We start from the raw sequence: 12,612 nt of genomic DNA on the forward strand, positions 1-12,612 counted from the left end.
CATCGGGTCCATCGAAATCCATCATCATCGATGGGGGTTCAGAGGATTTCTGTGACTGCTGGAAGGCCGTCGAGTCGTGCTGCCCAGAATCAGGGACAGCTTGACGCTGTGCTGCTCAACAAATGGAGCCACAAAGCTCCACCTTGTGCCTAAGAACATTTTCGCCAATTTGAATGATCAAAGTACATTAAGAAACAAACGTTAGACCCATCCATACCAACTAATTACAGGCATATTACTACTGTACCATTCTTGCTGAAGATTTTAGACAAGGTTGCATATATCCAAATCCAGAACTTCTTAGAACTTAACCAACTCTTAGGTTCACATCAACCATTACATGGCACAGAAACTGCACTCATCGATCTTAAAGACCAAATAGACAAATTAAGAGACAATGGAAAACCCGTACTACTACTACTACTACTACTACTACTACTCCTCCTTCTCCTTCTCCTTCTCCTTCTCCAGTGAGGCAATAGCATGGATACAATCATTCCTCAGTGACCGAACCATGAGGGTTTTCTCACCATCTGCAGCCGGGGACCCCATTCCCATCCCCTGCGGGGTTCCCCAGGGCTCGTGTGTTTCGCCAACCCTGTATAATATTTTCACCAATCCTCTGTTTGATGACTTGGACCATCTGGGTATCACCTACACTAATTATGCAGATGATACCCAGATCCTCCTACCACTTACTGGGGACTATAGCAAGGATTTAGCATTGGTGAATAGAATTTAAAGCATCATTCAGGCATGGATGGCCACTCACGGCCTCTGTCTGAACGATGATACAACAGAGCTTCTCATCTTGGGAACTGTATCTCTTCTCACCAGACTGGGCACAAAATACTCATCTTTCATCATTGATGGGAACCTTATTAAGGTTGCCAAGGAAGTAAAAACATTAGGCTTTTACCTGGATTCCACCCTATCTTTCACCAAACAGGTAAATACCCTAGCCTCCTCTACAGCATATACATGCAAATTAATTAGAGCTAGCAAACAATTCCTATAATCCAACAGTTGCATGACCCTAGCCAGAGCCCTCATTATATCCAAACTAGATTACTGCAATGCCCTTTACATTGGTGCGACCAAATTCATTGTTAACAAAATACAGATACTCCAAAATAATGTTCTTAGAGCCGCACTCAGTATCTCTAAGAAAGAACACGTTTCTGAAACAAGAAGGAAGCACAAGTTGCTATCCACTCAAGGGAAAATTAGACTTAAGACCGCTTCCCTCATCCACAAATGCCTAAACAATAAAGCACCACAATATCTAATAGATAGATTCTCTAGACAAACATCTACGAGACCTACGAGACTAGCGAACTCCAACTGCCTTCAGGTACCTCGCTTTAAACTTTCCACCATCGGGGGCACCAGTTTCCAAGTCAAAGCATCCCAAATGTGGAACGCACTACCCACCACACTGAGAAAGGACCAAACCTTCACCAAAGTTAGGCATAATTTGATTAGATGGCTCCTAGAGAATGATGATAAATGAACGGGCAAAACCCGATCTTACTTGTAAATAACTGCTCATCTTTTGTATATAATCTGTCTGTATATTCTTTACCATAGTATATTCTCTACCAATTTTCACTGTATGTACCTATACCAGGGACTGTTTGATCATATGTTTTCCTGATACTCTGTAAACAATGTAACCTGTGCACCAAGCTGCATTACTTCCTACTTTCCTGCGCCCTGATACCTTCGGGTCTGGCACGCACAATAAATACTAAACAAACAAACATTCCCTGTTGCAAGTAACAGGTTAAAAAGTATTTAATAGCAATGGGATTTTGCATAATGTAATATATCCCGCCCCGTAAGTATATACGTGAAGTGTGAAACCTATGCACATGTAGGCTTGCTTCTGTTTTAGTCTTTCGTCAATCGTGAATTGTGTGTAATAACTGGCAGTTTGATCTTACAGTGAGATAATATGCTCTGCTCAAAACACATTTTGAGAAATCACTTCACTGATGAGTTATCAATTATTCATGAATCCAAATAACAATACACTTTCTTTTAATTCTATACACAAATTATACTTCACAAAGTGCCTGTCTGATAATATGGGTTAGTAACTTTACTCTCCAAAAACAGCAGGGCCCAGCAGACTTTGTAAGTTGTGGATGTTTTGGGCATCCGTGTAGTCCATTTCAACACCTTTCATGAATTTGCAATGTCGCCACAGGTCACAGATTTCCTTGAAAGTCTTCATTTAGAACATGTATATTGCTCCCCCGTGTGATTTTTTTGTAATGTATGAACAAGTCAGGCGTTGCTGCAAACCCATATTGCAATTTCTCTGATGTATCACAGGTTTCTCATTACGCTTGTAAGCTTCATCACAGTGAGAACATGCAATTGTGATTTCTCTGGTGCAGCCCTAGTTCACCTTATTGCTTGAAGGACATGGGCCTCATTACGAGTTACTGGGCCAGCAAACGACAAGTCTGCAAGCGGGTGCCCTTCTGCCTGCCAGGTCTGACCTGGTGGGCGGAACGGCACATTCGTCCTCCCCATTCTCATTGAGTCCTGTGGGACTCAAAGGGAATGGGGAGCAATATTTTCTGGCACCCATGAATGGGCAATTACCGGGTCCGCCAGGGTTGTAATGACCCGGTAATTGCCTATTCCCGGTGCCGGAAAAAAATGACTGGTGGCAGCCATGCCGATTTTATCAGCACGGCTACCACCAGACTCATAATTAGGCCCATTGTATTCAGAACACATTTATGGTTTCTCATCAGTGTGATTTCTCAAATGTAGCACAAGTTGATCATTTCGCATGAAAGCCTTATCACATTCAAAACATGTGTATGGTCTCTCCCCAGTGTGAATTCTATGATGACTCAATAGTTCACGCTTTTGCTTGAAAGCCTTATCGCATTCAGAACATGTATATGGTTTCTCCTCAGTGTGCATTCTCTGATGGCTCAATAGACTACCAATGTGCTTGAAAGCCTTATTACATTCAGAACATGTATATGGTTTCTCCCCAGTGTGATTTCTCTGATGACTCAATAGATTACCCCTTTGCTTGAAAGCCTTATCGCATTCAGAACATGGATATGGTTTCTCCCCAGTGTGAATTCTCTGATGACGCAATAGATTATACCTTTGCTTGAAAGCCATATCACATTCAGAACATGTATATGAGTTCCCCCCAGTGTGAATTCTCTGATGACGCAATAGAGTATGCCTTCGCGTGAAAGCCTTATCACATTCAGAACATGTATATGGTTTCTCCCCAGTGTGATTTCTGTAATGATGCAATAGTTCACTCTTATGCTTGAAAGACTTATTACATTCAGAACACGCATATGGTTTCAACCCAGTGTGATTTGTCTGATGGCTCAATAGATTACCCCTTCGCTTGAAAGCCTTATCACATTCAGAACATGCATATGGTTTCTCCCCAGTGTGAATTCTCTGATGAATCAATAAATAACTCTTTTGCTTGAAAGACGTATTACATTCAGAACATCTATATGGTTTCTCGCCAGTGTGAATTATCTGATGACTCAATAGTTCACTCTTTTGCTTGAAAGCCTTACCACACTCAGAACATGTATATGGTTTCTCCCCAGTGTGAATTCTCTGATGAATCAATAAATAACTCTTTTGCTTGAAAGCCTTACTACATTCAGAACATGTATATGGTTTCACCCCAGTGTGACTTCTCTGATGTATGACAAGTTGACCCTTTTGTTTGAAAGCCTTATCACATTCAGAACATGTATATGGTTTCACCCCAATGTGATTTCTCTGATGACGCAATAGCTCACTCTTTCGCTTGAAAGCCTTATCACATTCAGAACATCTATATGGTTTCTCGCAAGTGTGAATTTTCTTATGACTCAATAGTTCACTCTTTTGCTTGAAAGCCTTATCACATTCAGAACATGTATATGGTTTCACCGCAGTGTGATTTCTCTGATGACGCAATAGCTCACTCTTTTGCTTGAAAGCCTTATCACATTCAGAACATGTATATGGTATCTTCCCAGTGTGATTCATCAATAGATTATTTGTTTCTGTAAAAGCCTTGTAGCTTTCAAAACATTTATGTTCTTTCTCTTCTGTGAGACATCTCTGATGTTGCCATAAATAACCAGTTTCATTGAAAGTTGTTTCACATTCAGAAAATTCTTCAAAGGGTAACTGCATTGTCAAGGTGTTCATTTTTGAATAGGGATTTCTGTCTAAGGAGCTCCTTGTCCAATTCAAAATATTTACATAACGATCTTAATCTCTCGGGTGGTCTCACCAAGTCAGATGCATTTCTGTACACATGAATGTCAATACAGAACCTCAATCCTCAGCCAGAACAGGAAAGTCTGAAAAAAAAAAAAGCTGCCACTGGAACATCAGCACCACAGCAGGGGTGCCATTGATTCTGAAGCATCAAATCCAAAGCTGGTGTTGAGCACCTTTCTCTTACTCAATGTGGTGCATTGCATGAAAATGCCCTGCCTCTACTTTAAAGTGGCAGCCATTCTTATTAGACTCGATGCTGGTAGTGACAGTTGTGAGCAAGAAAATGTTTCCTTTTAAAACCATATCACTGTTTTCCATGCTTCCTGCATTGTTGCCCTGTTTGAAAGAAAAGGAAAAACAGGATTAGTGTTCCATAAGAGATAAATACATATTTCTTGTTTTAAATAGAAAATGTGAAAAACCAAAAAGGCACTTCAGCTCATGAAATCCTGCACTTCTACTGAATGTCTTATGGACACTGAGTTAAATGAATAGAGTAAGGAGCCCTCAACATCATGGAAAGGGTTAACACAGAAATCAAGAACCAAGAGACACATTGCCTCTCCCACATCACATGGCACATAAATTAATAAAGGTGTGACCCACTAGCCCACAGCCAGGATTAACACAATGTAGTGACGTGTGGTCACTGAAGTCTAAGAAAAGGCCAACCTGTCAGTCAGTCATAGCTGGTTCTGTCAAGACTAAGGTAGATAGGAACACTACCGCTACCATTTTACTGTGTAGTACAGGCTTGTACCAAAGGTGAAATTGTACTGACACCTGTAGTCTTAAATGTGTGTAGTGTTCCCAAAGGGTACTGCATGTGATTCTGCTTAACATACAAGTATGGTCTAAACTTCTTCAGTGACCACACAATAGCAAAGCATTCACGCTCAATGGTTGCCCACTTTGTCTCAGGTTCCTTCAGCTTCCTGATGAAGCAAATGGGGGGCTCTCTACCTTTCTCATCCAGCTGACTCACAACTGCACCTATACCTGTATTCGAAGCATCTGTCTGAACAATGAAGGTTTGGTTATAGTCAGGAGCTCTTAGGACTGGAGATTGACAAAGGGCTTTCTTTAGGCCTTCAAATGCTTGAGTGCACTGTTATGCAGAATCCTGTGCAATACCCTTTGGGAACACTACACACAATTAAGAATGCAGGTGTCAGTACAATTTCACCTTTGGTACAAGCCTGTACTACACAGTAATGTGGTAGCAGTGGCTGAGCAGCCAGACTTATCTCAAGAGCAAAGTGAGCAGTAGCAGGAGTTACACAAAGGACCAATAATCACAGTGATTCAAGTAGACACTAACTCAAGGTTTCTTGGTAAAAGAATATACATTTATTTACACATTGGTTCAGAAAACATTACACTAGCACAAGCAGCTCAATATCACACACTAATAAACCACAACAATCCAACCGGTAAGTAAATGAACAAGTTTAGCTCTCCTGAAGTGGGAGCAAAATGGTACTTCATATACTTTTAAAAGGGGTAAAAAGACAAGGTTAGAAAAAGTCAAAGACACAAATACTCTCTCAGGCAGGGCAAAGGTTTTCAGTTCACTACAACCAGCAATTCAATTCAATAGGCCTGAGCCAAAGTCAATGGTCTTGTATAGGATAGCACAGTTCTGGTGGTGAGCGGTTAAGTCTTTGCCACAGTTCTTAGAAGAATGTGGTCAGACGAAAAGTTATATGTTGGTTTAGGGAAGGACAAGCCTTAAAAGTTGGGAAAGTTACACAAACTGTCACCGCGGCCGAACAGAGTTCTGCACCGCACTTGCACAGTACCTTTAAAGTGAAGAAGAGCTGTAGCTGAAGGCAGTTGTTCCTGGCAGTTCCTGCAGATCTCGCTGTTCCTGAGCTTCAGTCATGGGGACAAGGACGACGACGTCAGTAGGTTCCTGCACTGCCCAGGGAAGAGCCCACAAGCTTGGCAAAACATCGGTTTAAGGTGCGAGTGCCTTAAAGACCACAAACTGGTATCCTTCCAACTCGCTATCTGGATTTCAACAGCACTCTGAAGAAAATTCGACCAGTATAGGGACGGTGTCCCAGTGACTTGCGAGTTGGTTGTTCCCACCAAACTCAAGGGAAGAAGTTAACCTTGAAGGGCTTCTCTGTCAATGGAGTTTCAGGCAATTCGGACCTGCAGCAGGGCTTCACCGGTGGCCCATACGTTGCAGCAGTCGTTTTCCTTCAGCTCGTCTTCGGTTCTTTCGTTCCAGTGGTCAACTCTGCTTTCCAAGACCCAGAGACCTGCTTTTAAACAGTTTTCCCCCCATTAATTCCAGCCTGGCTGTCACTCACAGCAGGGTGGCTGTCCGTGCCAGCCAGCCAGCCAGCCAGCCAGCCGGCCGGCCGGCCAATCACTCCAGAGTGCATTCAGGTCTCCTAGGAAACTAAGCACAGGGAGTTTCGGGCACCTCCCTCACATCCTGTCCACCCCAGACACTCAGGCGCCAGAGGAGGGCTTCAGCACTGAAGCCCGCCAACGAACAAAGGGACCAAACCTGGTTTGGCACGCAGAGACAAACACTAGAAGGACCTTTCCAAAAAGAAATGGCGAAAAAAGTGGACCAGAGTCTGTTTTTTACAGATAGGTCTTGGGCGCCATATTGAAAAACATGGCTGACCCGATTTGTAGCTACCATTATTCGCGGTCGGGAAATATCATAGTAGTTTGATCTAAACCACTGCCACCAGCCATTTCATGTGGGAAAGGGTAACATGTGACTGTTACGTGAGTGTTTTGACTCAGGGGATGCTAGGCAACCCCTCCAGTACTCTATAGGAAGATAGTGTGTGCTGGGTCTGTAAATTTAAAAAGACTAGTAAAGTTAATTTAACTTTACATGCTCTGGGAGAGAGGAGCCCGTCCCAGAGAAGGTATTTAAACCTTGGGGAGTCTGGAAGACACCACTGTGCCACTGCACTAAAGGTGCTGCGTGACACACGAAAAAGATGATGCCTATGGAGTTGTTTTGAAACGCCATACCCAAAGAACACAAAAGTAAAACACACCAAAAATACATGTGACAGTGGGGGAAAAAGGCTCACACTCTTTCCAGGTAAAAATAGAAAATCCTAGGTTGCAAAGTTGCAGGGGGTCTCAGAAGGTAAGGGAAATTAGCACATTCTTGAGAATCCTCCCTAACAACGTGTATTCAGGGGTACGTGAGTGTGCCTCACATGCGATTTGACAGGCGCGAGAGGGGTACGGGTATTCAGGGGTTCGCGAGTGCGCTTTACACGCGATTTGGCCGGCGCGAGTTGGGTACGTGTATTCAGGGGTACGCAAGAAGATATTCACGCATTTCAGCTGGTGGGGTACGCGTATTCAAGGGGTTGGGCGAGTAGATTTTCACGCGGTTTGGCTGGTGCGAGCGGGGTATCTGTATTGAGGGGTACACAAGTGCGTTTCACATGCAATTTGGCCGGCGCGAGCGGGGTAAGTGTATTCAGGGGTAAGCAAATTTGTTTGTTTGTTTTAATATGTGTAATGCGCGCCAGACCTGAGGGTATCCGGGCGCAATAAGCATCAAGAGATTTGTTCAGATTCGGTTACATTGCTGTACAAGATCATACATTATATACAACAAGTTGTAGACAGGCAGTATCAGTAAAAAACTTAAAACCTTGCTTTTTAAGTATTTCAAGATAAGGCTTTACGACCTCTGATGGACAACCCCTATATGTAATGAATCGTCCTGTATATTGTTTGTCTTCACTATTTGTCTACGTCTTCATGTAAGTGCCCCGATGCTTGCGAGCAGTTCGGCGCTCTACAAATTAACAAATAAAATAAAGTATGTACAGAATACAGGCATAAGACAGGCGGGTTGCACATTGCAGCAAAAGCACCGTAGGTAGTATATACAGTATGTACAGTCGGAGGGGGAGTTGCAATAAATATGTGATGAGAGGTCAGAGGTCGTTTTCCTTGATCCAATGGATGAGGTTGGACCTAAAGCATAGGTAGGGTAGGTCTTCCCTCAGGGTCAGAGGGAGGGAGTTCCAGTATTGGGCAGCTTTGACCGGGAAACTGCTCCCACCAGTCTTAGTACGTTTAAATCTGGGCACCATTAGGAGGTTGGCATTAGCCGTTCTCGAGGGACAGTTGGAGGATTGTCTCATAAATCTAGCTATGAGGTATTGTGGGGCGGCTTGGTGGAGACATTTGTGTGTCAGGTTAGCTGTTTTGAAGAGGATTTTGTCTTTCGTGGAGAGCCAGTTAAATCTTCTGAGGTCAGAGATGTGGGTTTTCTTAGGGATACTTAGGGCTGCTCTCAAGGCATTATTTTGTAGAATCTGAATCTTATTGGTGATGTATTTGTTGCTCCCTACATATAAGGCATTACAGTAATCCAGTTTGGATAAGACAGGGGCTCTTGCTAGGGTGATGCAGTTGTTGGAGGAAAGGCTTGGCTGCTCTGATTAGCTTAGGCAAGTGCATTTAACACGCAATTTGGCTGTGGGTTGGCCCTCCCCATGCCCCGCAGGCAGCCCACACCCCCACACCCCTGCCATGTCCCGCAGGCAGCCCACACCACAGGGGACACCCCTACACTCCTGCCATGCCCCGCAGGCAGCCCACACCACAGGGGACCCCCCCTTACACCCATGACCATCCTCATGCCCTGCAGGCAGCCCAACACCCCTGACCATGCCCCACAGGCAGCCCACACCACAGGGGACCCCCCTACACCTGTGACCATGCCCCGCAGGCAACCCAACACCCCTGACCATGCCCCGCAGGCAGCCCACACCACAGGGGACCCCCCCCTACACCCATGACCATGCCCCGCAGACAGCCCAACAACCCTGACCATGCCCCACAGTCAGCCCACGCACACCACAGGGGACCCCCCCATACCCGTGACCATGGCCCACAGGCAGCCCAACACCCCTGACCATGCCCCGCAGACAGCCCACACCACAGGGGACCCCCTACACCTGTGACCATGCACACAGGGAGCCCAATGCCCCTGACCATGCCCCGCAGGCAGCCCACACAACAGGGGACCCCCCCCCTACACCCATGACCTTGCGCCACAGGCAGCCCAACACCCCTGACCATGCCCTGCAGGTAGCCCACACCACAGGGGACCCCCTACACCCCTGACCATGCCCCGCAGGCAGCCCACATGACACCATACACCGAATGCAGGCCCCCACTCATGTCCCCCCGACCCCCACCAGTGACGGCAACCTGCAGGCAGGCCCCGACTCTTGTCCCCCTCACCCCCACCAGTGACGGCAACCTGCAGGCAGGCCCCGACTCATATTCCCATCAACCAACACATTGTCACAACATACATTCATGTAGCAAATGTACACCCAAATGCCACCCCACGCTGCCACCCCCACAGTGCAACTCCACACCCATCCATTGTCCCCACTTCCCAGTACAGGCCCCATGGCATGTCATTCACAGAAGCACACATGCATGCACCCAAAGACATGCCCAAAATGGCCACACAGCAGTGACACATGACTGAGGCAATGACTGACACATGCACCAAACAAATGAGAGCAGACAACACAAATATATGAAATGTATTAAAAAAAAAATGAAATAGACCAAAGGAAAAGCAAACATGACAATGAAAAAGAAATGAATGTGAATTGAAATGAAATGCAAAATCCAAAAGGAACATGAAATCCAAAAAAGTGCACACCCTTAAACTGGTCCTTGTCCAAAGTCAAATAATCCACTTCCAAACGGTAAACCCCCCCAAAAAAAAAAAAAAAAAATGATAATACATTCTTCCATGGATAAAAAAAAAAAAATCACTAAATCCACAATACTACAACTATGTATAAGGAAAGTTTGAAGGATCCATGATCACAAAACAAAATGAAATACAATTATTAACAAAAAGTGGAGCAATGTCCATGGACTTCAAAGAAAAAAGGAAAAGAAAGTAAACTGAACCCTAAAAAATGATTTACAATGGCGGCGGGCTAGTCCTACGGCTCACCATTCTTACCAAGTGTTTTGGCCAGGGCATCATCGAACTCTGAGTCTATGGCCCAGAGGCGGGACTGTGCTCTATCCTCGAGGGCTCGCAGGGACGCCGCCATGCTCCGCCACCAGGAACAACTGCCCCCGCCGGAGCTGGCTCTTCACTTGCAAGGTACTGTGTCCGCCTGGCTTCCCTTGAAACGGTTAGCGTGAGGTCCGACTCCAGACTGTGGCAGGGATGGGATCTCCACCAGCCTGTCCGCAGTGGTTGGGGGAGGTCCACAGTGGTGGCATTTGGGCCGGAAAACGGCATGGAGGACTGGCGCATAGTGGGTGAAGAGGAGGAGGGGGAAGGGTGGGGGGGGGGTCGCAAGAGCGCCCAGCACATGGAGGACACCCCCGACAATGAGCCGGCCTAGTCAGTTCAGGATGGCACACGCCTGTTCGTGATGACGTGCGTGTTCCTGCCAGGAAGCACGCACATCATCACGAATGACGCGTGTGCGCATCACCAACTAGGACGGGCTCAACCCTGTCACGGATTTCCTTGTCCGCAGGTAGAGGAAGGTCAGTTGATGTGGACTCTTCCTCTACCTGCGGACGGGCCTGGACTGAGGCATCCGTGCCGGTGCACAGTGATGCAGTCTGTTGCAGGGACAGGGTTAGGCACAGGCCCCTCCGCGGTGACCTGCGGTGCCTCCTGCCCCTGGACTGCACCACTTGCACCGGTGGCATCACCCTCTCCAGGCCCCATGTGCTGGTCTGATGCGGCCTCCTCCTCTGCCTCAAACACCACCAACCTGGATGTCTCTGCACCGTCTTCCGCATTTTCCTGCCCCTGTGGGGTCTCACCTGCCACTTCCGCTGCCGAGGAGCAGACGTCCAACCTCGCCTTCTTGGGCATGCCCTCGGTAGCTGCAGCCGTAGTCGCAGACACGGCACCAGTCCCCCGCTCCCGGAAGATGTGGTAGCATGGCAGGGTGACTGGGCCTTGCGTCGCCGCCTGGTGGAGGCATCCCCGCCGCTTTGCTGCACAGCACCATCTCCACCCTCTTCCTCCATCAGCGTTGTAGAAAGGGAGACATTGAACACAAGCATCAGGGTACCGAACAAATGTCTGCTAGAAACAAAGCAAATGCAGATGAGTGGCACTGTGAAATGTCCTAATCATCATCATCATCCTCTAGAACACACGGGTCAGTGCATGCAACACACATGCACAAACAAGCACAAACAAGCAAGTCTGGCATGTGCAACACATATTCGCATCCATGTCCACGGCACTGTGGGAACAGCTGTAGAGAGGCTCAAACTCACATGCATCATGGTACATGCACATCACATGCACACACATCACCGGACAGTCATGCATTTGACCATGTCTACCTCCCGTCACTGTACACTCATGGACAACTGGGCCGCATCAGTCAATCAGGCATCGAGATGGCCATGCATCCATGGGGTTTCCCAGTCACACACACACCCACATGTACACCATCCATGTCCATGAAGGTGATGTAAGCATCCATGTCTCACACCCCTCGCATGGCCAAGTACAGACACGTAAACATGTGTGCATCGTCACATGCTGGTGCACATCATGCATTGCAACACAGACACCATTGATGTGGAACACGCTTGACTGGACTCACATGCAGCACCATCATGTCCCTGCACACAGAAATCCATACATGGGGCATGCCAGAAATACGACCGAGGTGCCCACTCCTGCCGCACCTCAACATGCACTATGCTGGACATGAACACATGGACACTTACCACTCGACTCCAGACGGGTCTGCAACTGGAGGACCAGGTGGTGAAGTGCTGGGCGTGTGCGCCCCAGGACCCGCATCTGGATCTTGCTCAACTGGTCCCAGCGCCCCACTTTTCCACCAGCCTCAACGAGGCACCGGGCCTTGCTGTGGGTCCTGGAGCTGAAATCCTCCCAGCGTTTCCGGACGCGTTAGTAGTCGTGGGGTGCCACCCCCTATGCGTTTATGGCACCCACGATGTCCTCCCAGATCCTCATCTGTCCTTCTTTGTCGGTGCGCAATGTCGAGAAGATGGCATCATTATGCCCCAGGACTTGCTTGCTACACCAGGATGCCAACTTCATTGGCAGTGAAGCTGACAGCCCTCTGCCTCTCTGCTGGGGGGTTGCCACTGGCCCCAGATGGTGTTTGTTCCGACATGGCAACCCCCGAGGCAGGTGTGGGTGGGCATCTGGATCCTGGGGCTGGGCTGTGGAGCGATGGAACAGCAGTCGGGACTCTTCTGTTTCAGCAGAGGTGGTCGCAGCAACCGGACCTCTGGCAATGTCTTCTGTGCAGGCACCAAATAGCAGGCAGA

At 47.2% G+C, this 12,612-nt stretch overlaps 1 protein-coding gene across 2 annotated transcripts in view; it reads right to left on the bottom strand.

The window, feature by feature from the left end:
- Positions 1-1,765: 1,765 nt before the first annotated feature.
- LOC138473382 (zinc finger protein 84-like) overlaps positions 1,766-12,612 on the bottom strand; it is a 67,653-nt gene continuing 56,806 nt past the window's right edge. For both annotated transcript variants that reach the window (XM_069612072.1, XM_069612071.1), the window contains exon 2: positions 1,766-4,617. In XM_069612072.1, coding sequence (XP_069468173.1) covers positions 2,755-4,206 — 1,452 coding nt within the window. In that variant the 5' untranslated portion in view covers positions 4,207-4,617 and the 3' untranslated portion in view covers positions 1,766-2,754. The remainder of the gene's footprint in view (positions 4,618-12,612) is intronic.

The sequence above is a fragment of the Ambystoma mexicanum genome, chromosome 8, assembly GCF_040938575.1.
Source record: "Ambystoma mexicanum isolate Mex_15411 chromosome 8, UKY_AmexF1_1, whole genome shotgun sequence".
Taxonomy (NCBI): domain Eukaryota; kingdom Metazoa; phylum Chordata; class Amphibia; order Caudata; family Ambystomatidae; genus Ambystoma; species Ambystoma mexicanum.